Below are 22388 nucleotides of genomic sequence, written 5' to 3' on the forward strand. Positions count from 1 at the left end.
CCTTCGCACCATTTAAAAACTGAAAACCCGATTTGAAAGTAAAGACACACATTCGATTTCACATTTTAGGTTGTTTTCCATAATCTTCAACCAAAGCAGTGGCAATGCATTCCTAAGTGCATCTTTGAATTAATCACCGCATTGTTACAACGGAACCCAGACGACAGATGCGATCTTTCTGAGATACATAATAAACTGAAAGAGACGATAGATATGTATAGCAGTCAAGGTAATAATTCAGTTTTGGGAAACAAAGAAAGTCATTGCTCTACATAGAAACTTGATGAAGTTAAATTAACAAAAATTAATAGCCACATTGACAAAACTATTAAAAGTAAAAAAAAATAAAAAAAAAATACTGAACTCCAAAGAAAATTCAAAAACAAAATCGTTAATCAATTAGCAAACCAACATCTCCTTTAATACACATGCGTTGTCAGTTTGTTTTAGATTTATGAGTTTGACTATCCCTTTGGTATCTTTCGTCCCTCTTTTACAATGTCAAAACACACTTCGCTAAAAACAAGATTTAGGGGACGATAGGATTAAATGTGATGCATTGAAAACTAAACAACAATTGACAATTTGGAGTGTCTGCTAGAAGAAAAATGAATAAAGCAGATTAATGTACGTGTATATAATAGTCAGTATACGTGTTATTCTATTTATCAGGAATTTAAGTCACGAATACAACTGTCTAGAACAACGATGTAAGTCTTGCATGGCATGCCATCTTTTTTGTAATCCTATTTGTATGGCATGGTTTAGTGTTTGCATGTTTTGTTAGACTTAGCCATTTTCATTTTTTTTATATATTTTACTAGTATGTGTGAACTGCTATCTAGGGTTTTTGCAACACATATTGTTATTTGTTTAAAGCATCAAACAAATTTCAAAATAGAAAAATATAGTAAAAGGTTTGCTACATAAAACAAAACGTTGGGTTTTAAGCATACGATTCCTGCAGAAATGAAAAATTCTTCTTTATGAAAAAGATTTTTTTTCCCATGAGTAGATTTTTCAACTCTTAAAATAGAATCCCAGAAATGTTTAAAATGTCAGGCTATGATGATTTTATACTTTATTTGTGGGTAGCAAGTGGTTTTATTGCCATCGGGATATATTCTTTTTAAATGTTGCTAGATTAGATTTTGATGTTTTGACAGGCATTTTATTATGCAGAATATTTGATTAGAATACTTTCATAGGTAAGACGTGTTTCAGTTCTAATCAGACCATAATATTCAATTTCAAAATTGTCCTTAACAAATGAAATGAACTTGTCATCCCTAATGGACAGAAGAGCACGGATCTGTCGCGTCTTTTTAGTAAAACAAGATGTAAAAATAATAATCATGCAACACGTAAATGTTATAATATTTCTTTTACAAGGTTTTCTAGTCATCGAGATTTCAAAACGTTTCTGTCGAACCTAGTGATAGAACATCATCTATATACTAGTAGCAGATAGTGTTGTGAATCACTTCGTCGTCTTCTATCGTAATCCATGTCATACTGGGTTTATCTCTTATATCTCTAATTCATTGCAAACGGATTTAAAAACATGAGGTTTCATACCTGATATCACATTTTATACTTTTAAATTTTGGTAACTTTCCATGCCAAAACATGAAGCGAAGTCATTTCTTTTAAATCAATTCGTGACTTTATACTTATATTTGTTTTTACTAATTATCATATTTCGATTCTTGTTATTGTATTGTATTTTGTTTAAAATAAGTTTCAATCATTACAGTAGGATCGAAACGCAGACATCCTTCATTCCGACATGAAGAGGATACATTATATCCCAGTATAGATCCTAAACAGGACGTTCCAATGAGGGTAAGTTCTATTTTGTAGTTTAGTTAGACATGTTCGTTGACAGGTCTAAAGCAATGTCACCATAAATTGTGTTGCAACCCAAACCAACAAATTATGTTTGCTTACACTCGTATGTATGAAAAAAATATATTACATTATAACCCCAAAAGTTAACCGTTTAAATCAGGTATTGTGCTTAACACATCCATATGCTACATTTATTTTCTTCACTACAAAAATACAAAGTAGATAACTTAGGGACCGTTCAATATTTATCAGATGGATGGGCCGGTGCAAAATGGGGCGGGGCAAGCACTTTTTTGTGGAAATATTTGGATGGGCAAGAACTTTTTTTTAAATATTTAGTGGATGGGCCAGAACATATTTTATAGGAAAAAGTTTGCTATCAATTTTATTGGTTTGTAGGAAATTTCTTTTGCGGGCACCCAAAACATGTCGCAACAAACTGGTAGCTTGGCTCATTTCTGTCAATTTTAAGGATTTAATTAAGGAATAAAAAGCTAGAATTTTCTGTTCAGACTATCTTTTGAATTATTTTGACCTTATCGAATACCAAATTGTTTAATAGTCTGGTGTATTGCGGTAAAATTTATGGATTTAAGTAATAGGTAAGAAAAAAAAGCTCAAATTTTTAGATAAGGCTAAATTCAGATAGTAAACTTTAGATTTTTTTCTAACTTTTTCAAATCAACTTGGATTTTCCTAAAACTCTACAGCTATCTCATTTATATATTGATCTTATAGAAAGCCAGGTTGCTTGGTAGTTAGGTGTATTGCTGTTAAATTTATAGATTTAATTAAAAGGTAAGAAAAAAAAGCTCAAATTTTAAGTTTAGGCTGAATCTAGATAGTCATCTTTGATTTTTTTTTATTTTATAACTTTTTTAAATCAACATGGACTTTCATAAAACTCTACAGCTATTTCATTTATATATTGATCTTACAGAATGCCAGGTTGATTGGTAGTTTGGTGTATTGCTGTCATTCTTATGGATTTAATAAAAAGGTTAAAAAAAAAAGCTCAAATTTTCAGTTTAGGCTAAATCCAGATACAGGTAGTCATCTTTAAATTTTTTATAACTTTTTCAAATCAACATGGATTTTCATAAAAATTTACAGCTATTTCATTTATATATTGATCTTATAGAATGCCAGGTTGATTGGTAGTTTGGTGTATTGCTGTCATTCTTATGGATTCAATAAAAAGGTTAAAAAAAAAAGCTCAAATTTTCAGTTTAGGCTAAATCCAGATACAGGTAGTCATCTTTAAAAAAAATTATTACTTTTTCAAATCAACATGGATTTTCATAAAACTTTACAGCTATTTTATTTATATATTGATCTTATAGAATGCCTAGTTGTTTGGTAGTTTGATGTGTTGCTGCCATTCTTATGGATTTAATAAAAAGGTTTAAGAAAAAGCTTAAATTTTCAGTTTTTGGTTATTTCAAGATAGTCATCTTTAATTTTTTTCATAACTTTTTCAAATCAACTTGCATTTTCATAAAACTCTACTGCTATATCATTTGTATATTGATCTTACTGAATGCCAGGCTGTTTAGTACTTTGGGTTTTTGCTGTCATTTTATGGATTTAGTTAATAGGTTGAAAAAAGCTACAATTTTAAGTTTAGACTAAGTTCAGATGGTCACCTTTCATTTTTTTTATAACTTTTTCAAATCAACTTAGATTTTCATATAACTGTACAGCTATCTCATTTATATATTGATCTTAAAGAATGCCAGGTTGTTTTTATAGTTTTGTGTTAAGCTGTCAAATTTGGGGAATTAATTAATAGGCGAAAAAGGCTGCAGCATTAAAGTCAAAAACATGTCTGCCTATATTTGCTTAAAAAGACCATATTAAATTTCTTTTTTGAAAAGTAGAATAGATAAAGGGACATTGATATTTGAACTATAAACAAGTTCTGTTATTAGGACAATAATTAGTAATTCAGTATAGGATAATATTTTTACTAGTCCAAGAGTTATTGTCCCTTAATTTAAATTATTTCCTTTATTTTAAATCAATATTGTATTTGAGGCTGTACATATAAAATCAAATCTGTACATGTATATTCATACTGATTTTGAAAATCAATAAAATGTATGGTTCTGATACACACATAGAAATATACATATAGAATTAACTAGCACATTTTAAATTTTGTATAAAGTCTATTCTTTGACTTTGATTTCAAGACATAAAAATTTAAAAACTTAAAAATAGAAAAAGAACATAAATAATTTTTGATTGTCTTTATAGAGTTTTAGAGGGACAAGGACTTTTTTTATAGATTTTTTTAGATGGGCAAGGACTTTTTTTCAGAATTTAAAAGGATGGGCAATAACTTTTTTAATGAAACAATATTAAGAATGCACCGGCCCATCCATCTGATAAATATTGAACGGTCCCTTATAATATACTAGATAACTTGTAATATACTAGATTATGGAGTGTGTGTCCGAGCGAGAACTGCTCTAGTTCATTACTTTAGGAATATTTATCAAAAAGTAGTATTTCAATATTCAGCCCCATTCTACTATATAGTCAGCCATCAGTCCTACCCTGATATATCCTATCTTTTTCGGGTAATTAATACTGATAGCGTTTGACATTTTCAGCCGAATAAATTTATCCATTTTATATAACTTAAATTATTGTATGCTGGTTCATATTCTGGACGCCAATATTTGCTCCTTTATTATATAATTCACTAACAAAACAATTATGAAGCTTAGAAATGGAAAATTACTAATTAACATACTAAACTTGTTCAAAGGGTATCTACACGTCTCAATCTTCAAAATCGGTTATCTAAAAATACTACCATCGCTAACATTTTTAACAATAAAAATCGTGGTTACCCTTCTATCGATAAGTGTCATGCCAAAAAATGACTTACATGTCCCCGTCTTTCCACCAACAATACGGTAAGGTCCACGTTTAATGGTCGCACCTTTTCTTTAAATTTTGAAACTGATATAACTTGAAAAACAAACAGTATTATTTATTTACTCACATGAAACAAACCGGGGTGTGGTATTCAGTACGTAGGAGAAACTGGACGATATTTATCTAAACGCACTCAAGAACATCTGTATCGTTTTAAAAGACCCAATAAATTCAAAAGTATCATTTACAAACACCTTAAGAAGCACAACCATCCTTTTAAATATTTAGCAGTTCAACCTTTAGAAGTGTAAATAAGCAGCCTGGTGAATCGCATTCAAAGTTTGTACGATCACGGAAAATAACTGAATTAAATTGGATTAAAAAATTACAGACAGTTAACCCTCTCGGTCTAAATGATAATATCATGGGAATTGGTAATATATCTAGAACCAATTCCGTTAACATTTTGGATATAGTTTCTAAAACTGTTCGTAAAAAACGTTCTCACGGTCGTAGGACAAATCGCAATCAAAGAAAATTTCGGGCCAATCATACCAATATTTCGGACCTAATTTCTATTTCAAAAAACAACGGCAGACATTATCTTTTAACAAAACTCTGTTCGTTACCGGTTAATAAGTTAAATAAAATTTTGGAGGATTGCAACACAATTTCATATAGCAGTCCTAAGTATGAAATTGTTCAAATTATTATGGCATATTGTTATTCTAAATTATTTCCCAAAATTGATCGCCCTGAAGATCATAAAAAACATTTTATTAAAATTAAATATGTCAATAAAGGCTTTGATTTTGTAAATATTGCCGGTATATTTAACGACCATTCTGTTAAAGAACAAATTCCTGGATATTTTGACAATACTGAGCTACTTCTTATTTGTTATATTTACAAGAAATCTACCCGGAAATTTGTGTTTAATTATAGTCAATTGTGTAAAGATGTTAATATCAGTGAAAATACACCTAATTCATGTAATTGCAGTAATTCCGAATATATTTATGGACCCATTTCCCATGTTATAACAGGAGATCTTAACATCGTTCAAGACCGAAAGTTAAAATCATTCCTCAGTAAAGGACCTAAATATCGCCCCCCGTCAATTATTAATTGGAATGAGTGTCGTAATAGCATCCACGACTCACTCCATACTTACTGTTTGAAATGGATAAAACGGGAAAAAGCTGACAAAAAATCTTTGGACTCTTTTTTTAATTCAGTAATGAAGATAGTTGATATACGTATTCAACATTTTAAAGAACATTTTACTATAAACAATAACCACAATAAACCTATGTCTCGTATCAAACATAAACTAAAAGAACTAGCCAAGGAATTTGTTTTTGTTCCGGCCGATAAAGCTGCTAATAATATTATTGTTTGACGTAAATTTTACATTGAGGTTCTGAAAAAGGAAATCACCAATTCACCAACATTCCAACTGACTCCATTTTCAGAAAACGAAATCTGTAACAAACATAAACTTTTAGCCACCGCTTTACAAGCAGAGCCAAATACAATGAAAGTCCCAACTATGTATTGGCTTCCGAAGCTACACAAAACCCCTTACAAATATAGATTTATTTCGTCTTCAAGCCATTGTTCAACTACTAAATTGTCTATTCTTCTTACCAGCACACTTGGTACAATTAAAAACCTGATAATAAATTGTTCAAATAAGGCCTTCGAAAATAGTGGAATAAATTACTTTTGGAGTGTCAAGAACTCGTTGGAAGTACTTAATAAATTGCATGCTTATATTGGTGATTTTGGATCTGTTCAAAGTTTTGATTTTTCTACCCTGTATACCACATTGCCTCACATTCTCATTAAGAAAAAATTCACACACCTAATTAAATGGGCATTAAAAAATCAGAATGTGAATATATATGTTCAAACTCTTTTAGGTCATTTTTTAGTAGCAGTAAACAAAAAAACTATGTTAATTGGACATGCTTTGATTCTATATATGCCCTTGAATTTTTACTAGATAACATTTTTGTTCGCTTTGGGGATTCCGTATATCGTCAGATTATCGGAATTCCAATGGGGACTAACTGTGCATCACTTATTGCGGACCTGTTTTTGTATTGTTATTAGTTACAATTTATGACAAAAATAAGCAAAGACCCATCGAAACAACATCTGATAAACAAATTTAATAATACTTTTAGATATTTGGATGATATTTTGGCTCTCAATAATGACGACTTCAGTATGTATATTAATGAAATTTATCCTGTTGAACTTACTTTAAATAAAGCTAATACTACCAATGACCACTGCCCTTTTCTCGATCTTGATATCTATATCACTAATGGAAAGCTGAATACTAAAATTTATGATAAAAGGGATGATTTTTCATTTCCTGTCGTTAATTATCCGTTTTTAGATGGTGACGTTCCCTTGTCACCATCTTACGGTGTTTATATATCTCAACTTGTACGATTCGCTCGTGTATGTAACAATGTTTTAGATTTTAACGAGAGAAATTTATGTATTACTGAAAATTATTACACCAGGGTTTTCGATATCACAAACTAGTCAAAACATTTACTAAATTTTATCATCGGTATAAAGACATCATTCGTAAATATAGCTCAACATGCAGACTTCTAATAAGTTCAGGTATTTCACATCCAATTTTTTATGGAAATATTCTTTATAAAGCACAAAGGTGTCAGTATTCACCTCAGAAACTTACAAAACCTTTGAATAGACTTATTAAGAAGGGATATAATTACGATACTGTTGTCAAGTCATTAAAGATTGCATATTTTGGCGTTAATATTGAGTCACTGATAAGGTCTTTACATCGGAACTAAACACATTTATTCTAAAAACAGTTGTTGGCATGACACGGGTTATGTTCTTCTCATATATGTTATGATGGTATGATACTAAACCCCTAACCGGAAGGATTGTTCCTGATGTTCATATGATGAAATCATAATCTTTCAGTCAGTTTAATTGAAGTCTGGAGCTGGCATGTCAGTTAACTGCTAGTAGTCTGTTGTTATTTATGTATTATTGTCATTTTGTTTATTTTCTTTGGTTACATCTTCTGACATCAGACTCGGACTTCTCTTGAACTGAATTTTAATGTGCGTATTGTTATGCGTTAACTTTCTACATTGGTTAGAGGTATAGGGGGAAGGTTGAGATCTCACAAACATGTTTAACCCCGCCGCATTTTGCGCCTGTCCCAAGTCAGGAGCCTCTGACCTTTGTTAGTCTTGTATTATTTTAATTTTAGTTTCTTGTGTACAATTTGGAAATTAGTATGGCGTTCATTATCACTGGACTAGTATATATTTGTTTAGGGGCCAGCTGAAGGACGCCTCCGGGTGCGGGAATTTCTCTCTACATTGAAGACCTGTTGGTGACCCTCTGCTGTTGTTTTTTATTTGGTCGGGTTGTTGTCTCTTTGACACATTCCCCATTTCCATTCTCAATTTTATACAAGTAAAAGTGTGGTCCTTTGTGAAGAGTAACCAAATACCCCAAAAAGGTTTGACCTCCGTTAAAACAAAAATCAAAAATTAAACATTAAGTTGCAAGTATGATATGCATGAATAAATATACCTTTCCGTATGCAGACCACGCACAGTAAGTAAGTAAATATTCTATGATGTAAATATTCTATGATAACTTATGAATTCTTTTAAATAAAGGCAACAGTAGTATACCGCTGTTCAAAACTCATAAATCCATGGACAAAAAACAAAATCGGGGTAACAAACTAAAACCGAGGGAAACGCATTAAATATAAGAGGAGAACAACGACACAACACCGAAAAGCAACACACAAAACACCACGAGAATAACAAATATAACATCAAAACCAAATACAAGAATTTGGGATAGATAAGTACCGTGCCACGTCTTATCTAAAAAATAAGAGAAAACACAAACGACTCAACGTTAAAATGCAACACACACAGAAACGAACAATATTATAACAATGGCCATCTTCCTGACTTGGTACAGGACACTTTTAAAGGGGAATAAAAGTGGTGGGTTGAACCTGGTTTTATGGCATGCCAAACCTCGCACTTTAATGGCAAAGTTAAATATAACATTGAAATGACAACATAATATTACAGGACTACAATACAAATAAAAAGGAGACCATATTAGACAAAGAAAAGCATGATTAATAGATAACAAAAAGCATCAGGTTTAAAATTCAATACGCCAAAAACGCGTCTTGTCCACACAAGACTCAATAGTGACGCACAGATTTAAAAGATCGAAAGTGAAAAAAGTACAAAGTTGTACAGCACTGAAGATCAAAAGTTGAAAAGGTTTTGCCAAATACGGCATTGTTTGTATGCCCGGGATAAGAACATTCTTATTATATAGAACAATTCATGCTATTGCAAACAGTAAATTTTATCAAATGAATATGAAAGAGATATACATAATCGATCATAATCATGATAACGAAACTGAAGTATTAACTAATTACAGAAAACTAAACCCGAATACATAACGCCCAGATATAAAAGATCGAAAGTGAAAAAAGTACAAAGTTGTACAGCACTGAAGATCAAAAGTTGAAAAGGTTTTGCCAAATACGGCATTGTTTTTATGCCCGGGATAAGAACACTTTTATATAGAACGATTCATGCTATTGCAAACAGTAAATTTTAACAAATGAATGTGAAAGATATATTCATAATGAAACTGAAGTATTAACTTATTACAGAAAACTAAACCCGAATACATGATGCCAAGTTCAATACAGCATAGACACACCCGAATCAATCCAGGCGTCAACGCAATTAAAAAAAAAAAAAAAAAAAAAAAAAATGACGTCACATACGATGGTGAAAAGGCAAACGTTATGCTACATTTGAATTTATGAAATTTAGAAACAGCATGACGTCACACATGAAAAACTATAATTCAAAAGTGAGATAGAATTAGAATTTAACACTTAAATTGTGTGTTTTAGGGAATACCTCAACTTTTTCTGCAGATGAAAAAACAGACCATAAGCAGATCCGGTAAATATATTTAAAGAATAAAATGTCAATCGAACATTTGATGAGTTTTTTTTTATCAAATGGAACTGGATATCAAATTTCTTGCTATTACATTTTAAAGAAATTTTATATTTATAACAAAGTTACAAAAAAGTACCTACCTCCAAGGTAAATAAAAAAAGAGTTGATCATAGACCTGAGAAAGTAAACGAATGCTTTGTAAGTAGAAATATTGATACTTATAATAATGGGGCGCAATGGAATATATACGTCACCTATAATCAGGGGTTTGCACTTCCTTTCGGAGCAGCAATTCCGTCCCTTATCCCTGATCTTCAAATTTATAGCATTACGGGTACCACTATTGTTAAAAACATGTATTGCTTACCCTCCAGCTAAAGTGAACTTCGATATACTGTGTGGCTGATTTTGCTCAATCTATAGATTTCTGCAAAGGGTTTGTTGGCTGTTTAAGATAACTAATCTGGAAAATCGGGTTATATTTGTTCACGTATTTCGACTCTTTAATAATATGAAATTGATTTTAAATGAGACTGTCATATCTGCACTTAAATGTAAAGTTCAATATATCCTTTTCAGCTCTCAATACAATTAACACAATGGCAAGGAGAATTCTTTGTTTTTTCGTCTCTATGTGTTGTGCCGGGTACCTTTAGCTGTTGAATTGCCATGGGGTAGCCTGTCCAACATTAATAACTGTGATTGATTTAACCTTTAGTACCTTTCTATTTTTTTTAAAACAACATTTTCACCTAAATCAAAGTCTAAAACGCTTGCCTTTAAACATGATTTTTTTTCTATTGAAGATCACTTATACAACGCATACACAAACCTTAAAATTGAAGAAAGAAGAAGCCAAATAACACAAATACAGATTCAGATCTCTGAGCTAACGGCACCAGACAGACCACGTGTCGACATTGAGGTAAATAACTTTTACTGTTGCCTAAAGATAAAAAATGTACAGTTGTTATTTCATTTTGTGTATTTTGAAAGCAAAATTAATTGTTAGTAGATTTATATTTTGATGAACTTAAATTATAATGTCTTCCACTTTCCGTGTATCTTTTTCTTGCTTTGTTTTCCCCCCTCGTAATATGTCGCTTAGATATTTGTTATCGAATAGTTTATACGTTTTTAAAACTGACACCTCTTAAATGAACACTTTTATTTGTCCCCGATGACGTTTTTTCTTGTCTATACTACTCATTCGCAAAACTATTAATATGTCATCAAATTGCTCTTAATATTCTCAGGATCATCAGAATTATTTTGACCGAAGTGATTTGGATATTCAAAAGAGAATTGTTTCCGTTTTCATATACGACATTAGTGAAATGTTATCGTTTTTCATAAACCACAGGTGATAGGTATATGAAAGCCATATATTTTTTGGAATCTGTGTTAATCGAGAGCTATCAATTGACTCAAGAATTGACAGTTAAAACCGTCAGTGAACATTTTCCAACCGAAATATCTGCATTTGGAGTGGAAAGATCATCAATTGGTCTCTTTAAGGTTGCAAAGGAGTAGCAAACACAAGAACACAGTGTTTTGAAAGATAGCTTTTTTTGCATCGTAAGGTGTTGGCTGGAGTAGTGTCAGTTGCAAAAGTATATACACTGTTCAAAATCATTAACCAACTATATAAGTGACATCTTGCTAAACAACCAAACAGTGAGACAAAAGAAATTGGTTTCAATTGAATTCGTTTTTCTTAATATTTTTCAGTCATCATGTCTTCAATCTTAAATATCGGCAATATCTTATTTATATCGTTTGAATAAGTATCGATCGGAAAAGGGTCATATGGTCAAACTTTATATGTCAAATAAAGAATAAAAACAAAAATGTTGAAAAGATAAACATCAGTCCACAAACACTGCACAGAAAACTAACAATTGGGTAAAACGAATAACATCAAAAACGAGGAGGACATCAGATGTTCCCGAATCATAAGTAGTTCCTGCTTTGTAAAGAGCACCCGTTTTGTAAATCAAATGCTGAATTGTCTCGTAAGTCAGGTTAATATGATTTCTCATTTTTATTTGATTAATTATCTTGTTTGAGTTGCATGACACGGTATATCATATAATACAGATAAAATTCATCCTTATGTATCCAAATTCTATAAACAGAATGACCATATACATGTTCGGGAGCCTGTAACAACTGCGCTGATAGACAGAATTAGATCACATTTGGAATCAGATACATTTATCAACGTACTGAAAATGAAAAGTTGTCCAACATGGACAAAAACAGATGGACAAAGTGACACATACCTTCTTGTAAGTTTGGCCAGCATGGTATTTTTCATTTTGATAGTTTAAAATTAAATTATTTTTTTTCAATATTCGAACTATAAATTTAAACGTTTTTGTACGAAAAAAATCATTTTTTTTAAATTTTACCAAAAGTATATATATCAATGTCAAAGAATCAAGTTCGTTTGCTTATTTTTAACACGACATCATTTATCTATGACAGACTCGATATTGACACTCGATTGAAATAAAAGTTAAAAAGTATGAACACGAAAAGAATAATTGACATATAATTAAGAATGGTTTTGTCAAATAAAGCTAAAGTTATCTTTTTATGGACTATTCAGATAGAAAGAAAAGTCAAGGGTAAACCATACAAAGTCTTCTATACTCAGATATATACATATATGCATTCAAATTTAATTTGTTTTGTTTTCGCAACGTTGTGTATGTTTAGTATATAAAAAAATCAGAGAACATTATTAACCGATTAAGACTTTTATCTTTTCATGCATTAATCAGTTGAAATTTATGACTGAAATTTTGAACGTTTTCATGTCTGGTGTCAAAAGTCTAACTTTTTTGCAATAGTTATACGTTGCGACGTAATTTTGGACAAAAAGTGCTAGAAAATAGTCCAAAACATTCTCTTAATAATTGATATATCAGTTAGCTAAAAAATGGATTCAGCCATCATTTTTGGACGCACGTTGCGAAAACTCGAGTGAAATAACAACTCTCCGTTAAAGAATCGATTTTTTTCTTTTGGAATAATATGTAAACCTGAAATTCTGTGTTAATAAAAAGAACTTGTTAAATCCAAATAAGATATAAACTATTTTTCGAGAGTGCATATCAATTATGACATTGTGACTAAATTTCATGAAGAATCAATGTAAGATATAATTTGTATTGCGAAAACTATGCAGAAAAAAACGAAATGACGTGAATGAATGCAATAAGTAATAATTCAGAAATTTGTCTGTGCATTTATAATTGCAATTTTGAAAAACGAAAAAAATCGATATAAATTCGAGATCAATTTTTTGAGATTTCAGCGTATGCAGCGTACAAATAATGCTATACGAGTTTTTATATCTCTTCCGTCGGAAATATTGCAACAAAAGCATTACATAAAACATTTTATGCATGAAACAATAATTCATATTCTTTCATAATAAATGTGTGATCAATGTATGTTTATAAAAAATTTTGACCGACACAAGATATGGTCACAAAGATAGTCATTAATAAACCAAGAAAAAAGTAAAATCACAAAAAGACTGAACTCCGAGGAAAATTCAAGACGGAAAGTCCCTAATCAAATAGCAAAATCAAATGATAAAACACATCAAACGAATAGACAACAAGAATTTTGTGCTTTATTTTAGTCTATTTTGAAATAACCAAGTATAAACCATAGACCATATTACCTAAATTTGTTGTGGCTTGAAACATTTAGAAGTGTTAGATACTAATTGTAATGATTTTTTGACATGACGTCTAGGATTATAGTATGGACTGCAGAACAAGTGTTATGGAAATAGCAAATTCAAGACATTTCGGGGATCCCTTTATTGATATTGTTAAGAAGAAAAACATTGACTTAGTTCTGAAAATGGTGAAGTTCGTTATGGAAATGAATCGTTGTTCGTGGATTCTTGGATCAGTACGATGTGCCGATATGTACCTGTGTAATGAAAATGATCAGGTAAGTAGGCTACAATGGATACTTTTCGAAGGTTTTTTTTATATCTTCTTAATAAAGCTTATATCGATTTATGATATACTGAGGATTTTTCTATTTTAGTGGGTACCAATATTCGTGACTCGAGAAAATCTTGTAATTTCGTGGATATTTGATTTCATGGTTATGCACACGTCTAAATACTTAGTCTAGCATAATATGGAATATGTGAATTTCATTCAGCATTTAAATAAAGGCGACAGTAGTGTACCGATGTTCAAAACTCATAAATCGATAGAAAAAAAAACAAATCCGGGTCACAAACCAAAACCGAGGAAACGCATTAAATATAAGAGGAGAATGACGACACAACATTAAAATGTAACATACACAGAAACGAACTAGGCATTAGACAAAATCCGATGAGAATAACAAATATAACATCAAAACTAAATACATGAATTTGGGATAGAAAAGTGTATGTTTACCTGTACCAAACAAATCCTGGAAAACTGGTATCCCACGAATATTGATGAATCCACAGTATTGGTATTTTAAAAAGTTATTTACTATCTCTATTGCTATCTTAACTATTTTATGTCTTAATATATACTTAAAAGTTTTCTATTCCATTTTTGTTTTGTTTTGTTTTGATTTGAATATTTTCTTTTCTTAAACGATGCGCCTGAATGTACAAAAACATCTCATAACATATATCAACTAAGTAGTTATCACACATTTTTGTAAAAGAAGAAATTGATATATCGCTGGTGAAATGATAAAACCGTGTCAGTTACATTTTACCAATTCATAATTAAGTAATAATGGATAATTGAATTGAAATTAGAAAAATATTAATCAAAAACTTTTATAAGATTTTCATAATTGTCATGACAATATTAATGATTGAAACATAATTATAACATTGGGATACCTGAATATGTTTGGGTGATTTTGTATTACCCAATCTAAAGAGTTAACTGTACATTTCTCATGGACTGTTGTTTTTCTTTCTGTAGTATTCTTTGCAATTGTTTACTGATTTACCCTCCTTATCATCATACAGTTTTAATTAAATATTTACTTTTCTTATACGTTTTGATACGACACGAATGGCACTATGTACATAAGTACATCATATTTTTATGTTTAACTAAAGGTTGTGATGGCTAGATTAGGAAGAATGTTATGGTTTGACCGCTCAGGATTAGAAGATGATTATGTTATTGCTAGTCAAGATTGTACAGATGATATGAGATGGTTTGTTAAATTTAGTTTATTAATGATTGATTTTGAAGTATGCATTTTACACTTATTCAGCGACCAAAACCTTCAAACTTGTGCGTGTCTTATAAACAGAGGTACTTGTTTTAAAAAAAACCACTCATTATAATATGTTGATAATACCCTGCGACTGTGATCTTCAATGCAAAATGGTAGCGTGATTGACATTAAGCACAAATCTACTCAAACAGGTGGTGCTGGAAGTTGTCTTGATATTGAGGTGAGGTAAAAATTACTTTAGAAAGAAGACAAAACAATAAAAGTTATATTACAATGCATATTTATGTTGGTATGTTAAAAACAATTATTTGTGTCAATGGTTGCTACACAATATTCTTTCTTTTTCTTTACATCATATTTCTGCAAGACTTGATTAATCGTACTAAAAAAAATTAATTAAATAGACATTTTAAAGTGAAATAAAATATTTTTTAATACACAGGTGCCCAATAGAAGTGTTGCAATTCAAACAGTACTCATTTGCTTCAGACGTGTACTCACTAGCTATGACAATCTATGAGTTTTTCATGACTTTGTCTGTTAATCAAAAAGATCCAATGGCAGGAGAATTGGAATCAGCACCATTTCCAAACGTGGCTTTGGAGGATGTAAGTTTATGTCAAACTGTGGCTAAAGTGTGTCTGTGTGTAAATTGAATAACATAGGAAACATTTGACGGATATGCAATTGTGATTTTATCAGTGTATTTCTTCCTAAATTATTTCAGTCGTTGGTCATTTGGCATGAAAATAATCTTATTCTAATATAAAAAAAAAGAACATGTGGTATGATTGTCAATAAGACAACTCTCCACAAGAGACCAACATAACACGGGAATTAACAACTATAGGTCACCATATGCCCTTCAACAATGAGCAATGCCCATACCGCATAGTCAGCTATAAAAAGGCCCCGAAATGACAATGTAAAATAATTCAAAAGAGAAAACTAGCGGCCTAATTTATGTACAAAAAAATGAACGAAATACAAATATGTAACAGATAAACAAACTACAACCACATAATTAGTTTTGTAAAGAATCTAGCTGTTTTTGTTTTTAGTTTTAACATTTTATGCGTAGAATAAAATGACTAGTATCATAAGAAAATTATATTTTTACGAATAAACGTGAAATGGTAATCCAGTTTAATTACAATTCAAGATGGAGGCATTTTGCTGTAAAAATATCAATCTTGCCAACATATGTTATTACCCTATCACGTAATGGGCGAACTTATGATCAGTGTAGTAACAGTTTAGATTTAAATACACCTATTCTCAGTCGAAGATCTATATGGTTACTAAAAATGACTGTAAATGCATAGAAAATTAATTTGAAAGTCAATTGTATATTTAAAAAAAAAGCCACATTGCCACCTGCTGTTATTTTTTATAAGTTATTGCATTAAGCCTTGTCATTAGGAAGATAAAAAAGCTGATCTCTTAAATTTATTGTCTCACCCTTTTTCTATCTGTACAACAGTATTCATTGTCGTCTATTTAGTTGCGTGACAACCTATTCAGAGATTGCAAGCCAGATCAGCCAGAGGCCTGCCCAGAGTGGTTGTATGAACAAATGTGTCGATGTTGGAGTAAGGACAAGGACAAACGTCCTACCTGTGGAGAACTTTACACAATCATAGAAAAACATTTACGGTAAATATACAAAATCTTTTTATTCCAGCAATTTCTAAATTAATAGTTTCATATTTTTTTACACGATTGACCTGCCGATACTTTTGGAACAGCTGAATTCAGTCACAATTTTTTGACAAGGTTTGTAATACTGAATGTTCCATTTTCTATGTCTTTTATTGTATTTATTGATTTATCGTCGTTTTTCTATTTTTCCCCATGATGCTTTTTGTTAACATTTTCAATTCATGATGCAACATGTCATATTCTCTCTCTTTTGTTATTGGTGTAAATAAAGGCAACAGTAGTATACCGCTGTTCGAAACTCATAAATCGATAGAGACAAAAAAAAAACAAATCCGGGTAACAAACAAAAACTTAGGGAACAGTGTAATAGTAATATTACCTTATTACTGTTTGACTAGAATATGAATCATGTTCTTTGTTTCTATGATTTTCAGAACGGAAGAAAATGTTTCTGAACAAGATCAGTATGATAAGATAACCGAACAGACAGACAATAATGATCAGTACGATGACATCCTAGAAAATGGAGCCAAAAATAATCTTAGTGTTAGTGAAATGGAAGGGGATTACGAAAGTATTCCTTTTGATTGTGTTAATAGTGACAGTGATTCTGAGGATAATGAAATTTTGTTACGAAAACAACAGCAAAGAAAAACTAAAGGAATACTATTAGATACGAACGCTGATGCAAACTCAACAGATAGCATGGAATATGGTTTTGTTACAAATACGGATAACGAGTTGGAATCTCCCAGGGCAAATAGTGTTGTATTCTCATTGGACATATAAATCTTCATTTTACTTTGTATTTGTTGAAATTTAGGTTTATGGAAGTCATATCTGAAAGAAAACCGCATGGCTCCTGTTTTGTCAGAGAATTTTCGAGTTCGTCCTATCTTACTTTATTATGGATTATAAGTTGTTTTAATCAATATTATTTTGTCTTGATCTCAAATTTTATTTTTTACAGCTATAACAATTGTGTTTAACATTTTTTATTAAGAATTATCTTCGCATTAAATTATACACACACGCACCAACGAAAATCTCCAGAATTACAACAAAAATCAGGATCTATTGACATATATAATCTTTATATTTTATCTGTTCCCAAGGAAGATGAAGAGAAGTGTTTCTTCTACACACAGCTCATATTCATGAAACTGAAAGCGTTTACTCGTTAAAAAAAACCCCACAACACACATTTCTTTAACAAATCTAAATGATGATACAAATACAACACTGTGAAATGGAATTCTTTAATGTCTAGTACTTATTTGTCCGAACTCTAATGATCAAAAGTTCACAAGAATCCTTTATTAAATGGCAAATTCAAACGCTCAACAAAAGCACATCAAACGAATCGAAAACAGCTGTCATGTTTCCGACTTTGTACAGACATTTTTTTATGTAGAAATTGGTGGATAAAATCTGGTTTTATAGCTAGCTAAGCTATTCATTTCTATGGCAGTCGCATAAAATTTCATTATATTGACAATGATGTGTGAACAAACCAAACAGACGTAATAGGTAAAAGCGGCAATAATTGAAAGACAGCAGTCAACATTGAAATGTAATTTTAATCACTATAAAAATAATAACTGTTTCAATAAAGAAACGCAAAATGTCACATAGATGAGGTACATCAGCAAAAATAAAAAAAAAAACATTATTCCAAATTGACCATAGCACAATACAACAATAGCGGGATGTATAAGTATTAAGCCATGTCATTAGAATATACTTTTTTTTTCTTAATATAAAAGGTGAAAAGAAGAACAATACAAGACAATGTTAACACGTAATTAAGATGATGCACAATGCCAGTACCTTGAACCTATACTTCAAGACCTTCATGTATTCTGTTTAAAGTTGATACGGAATTTTTAGCCAAATGGTTGTGGTTTCTTACAAAAATGAAAAATAACGAGATGTTCTTTTGTGTAACATTGTCTCATCAATTTTCTGCTTAGACACTCGAGTACATACACATATTAATACATGTAAATACATGTGATCAAAAGAGTGAGATAATCATATTGCGAACCTGTATTAGAAAATAGAATTCCTGTTTTACGGGTTCCACGTGCAAGGCAGGATTTCAGTATCTTATTATTTTAAAGTTAACTTCTTGCTGACCATAGATAAATTTGCGGGTGTCACGTGCGAGGCAGGATTTCATTATCTATTTTCTTTTAAAGTTAACCTCATTGCTGAACTTAGATATATTTGACCTTTATGTCATATAGGTCTTTCCAATGCTACGTATTTATACATGCCTTGCTTTTAAATGTTTCGGTTGTTGATGAAGATAAATCAGAAAAACGTATAGAACGCACGAAATTTATTAAATGTTGTTGTTACTTTAATTTACCAGCACTGGTTTGATACCAAGTTATTCAACAAGGTGTTATCAACTTTGTAGTTGACATCATTTGTATTATACATTATTTTCCATCAAACTTAAAATATAGGATACAACAGATACAATGAAGTTACCATCTTATCTTGACTTACATTTAGAAATGGGTTGAAAACAATACTTTACGAAAAAGGAGATAATTACAGCTTTCCAATTTTAAATAGTTATCAAAGGTACCAGGATTATAATTTAGTACGCCAAACGCGCGTTTCATCTCCATAAGACTCATCAGTGACGTTCATATCAAAATATTTATAAAGCCAAACAAGTACAAAGTTGAAGAGCATGGAATATTTCATTTCTATGTAGGAACATTACAGCAGCAACTGCAAATGGAGAATACATCTCGAATTTGATATGATATTCCAGAGATTGTATTTCCTGTCATGATTTCCATGATATATCATTGTTGCATCTAAATAAGCTATATATATTACTCAAACAGTTCCATCCTTTCACAAACTATACGAATGTTATCACTATATCATTGACCGTTATGGAACATCTGTTTCATAGATGACCACGGGTTTGTTCCAAAATTGTCGTAACCAAAATGCCTTATATTGTTCTTCAAATGTGACCTATTGAATAAGACTTTTCACCTGATTTTTACTTGGATGAACGACGGGTACCACATGGAAACCAGGATCTCCTTACTCTATCGGAAGACCTGAAATCACGACGGTTATTGTAGTGGGCTTCGTTTTGATCAGTCTTTTGGTTTTTTCGTTGTCTTTTGAGTACTAATATTTTTGTCGGTTTTTTTTACCATAAAATGGTCGTTTTTCTTTCTTTTTTTTACTATATAATGGTCGTTTCTCTTCATACATAATAAATTATTTAGAAACTTAACTCAAATGCATTTAGACAACGTTTTCTTTAAAAAGAATTTTTCTGCTCTTTGTATGTTCCTTATGGACACATAAAATGCTTCACTGGCTACGTGTTATCGCATGTCTACCCGTTCTTATTGAGGTTTGAGTGTTCCTGATGAAGATAAATTCTGGACAGCGGTTCAGACGCACGCAATGTATCAAAATGAATATAAACATCTTTATAATTCTTATAAGAACAGGGTATCTAGATTTACATTAAGTGAAACATAAATTAAGCAACGACAGAGTCAGATAGAACACATTCAATTACGAATAAATGTAGGCTGTTAAACAAAAGAGATGTTTGCTAAATGAGTAAATATTGTCAAACATGCAAAAACTTTCATTCAAAACAAACAGCAACTTTTATATCTGTGTTATTGAAATGAGACGTTTTTAATTGGCAGACTATTTGTTTAATCATTTAGTTGTATTTAGGGTAAGAGTTATGAAAAACAATTTTCTTCTTCACATCCTCTATGAAAAAAAAAAATAAAAAGAACTAATATTTTTTAATAGATTTGGTAAAAAAATTTGCAGATTAATATACAGCTGAATGAAAAGGCTGTAATTGGGACATGGTTATTTTCTACCTGATGAGTTGTCTTTATTTCAAAGTCATGAATGTCACAACACTCAAATACTAGTTACTCATTTAAGTTTAAAGCCTATACACGGCGTGTGAGACAAACACATTTAATATTAAGCTAAAGAGCGCATGAGATGTGTCAATTTCACACTAAACCACATTGTTAACGTGAAATATCCAATGGCAATGAAACAGTATTTTTATTGCTATTCTTTATAACAAATTCACATAGAATATTCAATATATAGTAAAAACGCTCACTTCACTGCAAGTTCACGAGAGCCCGTAGTAAATATATTTATTATCGTTCATTTCACTTAAGAATGTTTATCTATTCAGGAAAAAAAGGATAATCTAAGAAAATCGCTTAATGTATTTGTCTAACAAAACATTCATTAAATTAAAATGGTGTGTGCATTTTATAAGTATCATAATATACTTTATATTATCAATAAAAGGCCAAAGCAAGTAAATTAGTTAGGGATATATAAATTGTTGAGTAGTCACTGAAAAAAATTTCACCCACAAAACAAGTTTTATTTACATATTTACATTTGATAATAGATGTATCAAGTATATATCGGTACCTTCTTCCGGCTTCGATGTCATAAAACAAGTAAACTAAGCAATATAACAATGATAGATAAACTAACAAAGGACTACTAGCAGTTATTTGAGTTGAATACCGACATTTTTGTAGTTTGCAAATAATATTATCATAAAAAATTGGATGTGAAATACCTGATGGTATAAGATGTCTGCATTTACGAATGATGTCCTTGTACCGATGATAAAATATAGTATATGTTTTGAATAGTTTGTGATATCGAAAATCCTAATGTAACAATTTTTCAGTTATACAGAGATTTCCTTCGTTAAATCAAATACATTGTTACATAAACGAGCGAATCGACCACGTCCAGATACATAAACACCATGAGATAGTGACAAGAGAAAAATGGATAATAAACAATAGGAAATGAAAAGTCAACTCTTCTGTCACAAATTTTGGTATTAAGCTTTCCGTTAAAGATATAACTGTCAAGATCCAGGAAAGGGCAGTGTTTTTTTTCTTCAATCAGTCAGTTCAGTAAGACAAATGTCTTTAATGTACATACTGAAGTTGTCTTTATTGAGAACCAATATATCGTCCAAATATCAAAATTATCAACTTTTTGTATCAGATGGTGTTTTCATTGGTCTGTGGTGATTGAATCATAAGTTGTAACTCATTACATCACAGAAATAGGTCTGCATTAAGTGGTGCTCAGTTAGTTTCCATAAATATTCCGATCAATTGAAGATATACGAAATCTAAAAAGCGTACAAATATGTTATCTAGCAAAATTCAAGGGCAGTTATAGTATCAAAGCAGGTCATATCGGCATAGTTCTTTTGTTTGATATCATTAAAAAAATGACCTAAAAGAGTTGGAATATATATATATTCACATTCTGACTTTTTTAATGCCCGTTTTATTACATGTCTGAAATTTTTCTTAATAGGGTTATGAGATAAAGTCGTATATAGGGTATAAAAGTCAAATATTTTTACACTCCAAAAGTAATTGATTCCACTATTTTCAAAGGCTTTACTTAAACAATTTATTACAAGGTGTTTGATTGTACCAAGTGTACTAGTAAGTAGAATAAAAAGGTAAGTAGTGGAACAATGTTTTGAACACGAAATAAACAACATTTCTAAGGTGTAAACAGCAGGTTAAATAGCTAGTACATATTTGGAAATTTCATTATATTTGGCTTTGTTTGTAAAGAATTAGTTTAAAGACAGATGTCATTTGCCGAAAATGGAGTCAGTTGAAATGTTTAAAC

The 22388-nt window shown here is 30.8% G+C and overlaps 1 protein-coding gene across 2 annotated transcripts in view; it reads left to right on the plus strand.

The window, feature by feature from the left end:
• Window positions 1-17618, plus strand: part of LOC143080673 (uncharacterized) — a 31528-nt gene extending 13910 nt beyond the window's left edge. The window contains exons 7-16 of one of the 2 annotated variants that reach the window (XM_076256648.1): window positions 70-229; window positions 1760-1845; window positions 9719-9770; window positions 10577-10695; window positions 11909-12061; window positions 13545-13748; window positions 14884-14984; window positions 15451-15616; window positions 16513-16664; window positions 17105-17618. In XM_076256648.1, coding sequence (XP_076112763.1) covers window positions 70-229; window positions 1760-1845; window positions 9719-9770; window positions 10577-10695; window positions 11909-12061; window positions 13545-13748; window positions 14884-14984; window positions 15451-15616; window positions 16513-16664; window positions 17105-17459 — 1548 coding nt within the window. In that variant the 3' untranslated portion in view covers window positions 17460-17618. Of the gene's footprint in view, window positions 1-69; window positions 230-1756; window positions 1846-9718; window positions 9771-10576; window positions 10696-11908; window positions 12062-13544; window positions 13749-14883; window positions 14985-15450; window positions 15617-16512; window positions 16665-17104 lie in introns of both variants that reach the window. The other variant, XM_076256647.1, reaches the window with a different exon arrangement.
• The last annotated feature ends 4770 nt before the right edge of the window (window positions 17619-22388 follow it).

The sequence above is a fragment of the Mytilus galloprovincialis genome, chromosome 6 (assembly GCF_965363235.1).
Source record: "Mytilus galloprovincialis chromosome 6, xbMytGall1.hap1.1, whole genome shotgun sequence".
Classification (NCBI taxonomy): Eukaryota; Metazoa; Mollusca; class Bivalvia; order Mytilida; family Mytilidae; genus Mytilus; species Mytilus galloprovincialis.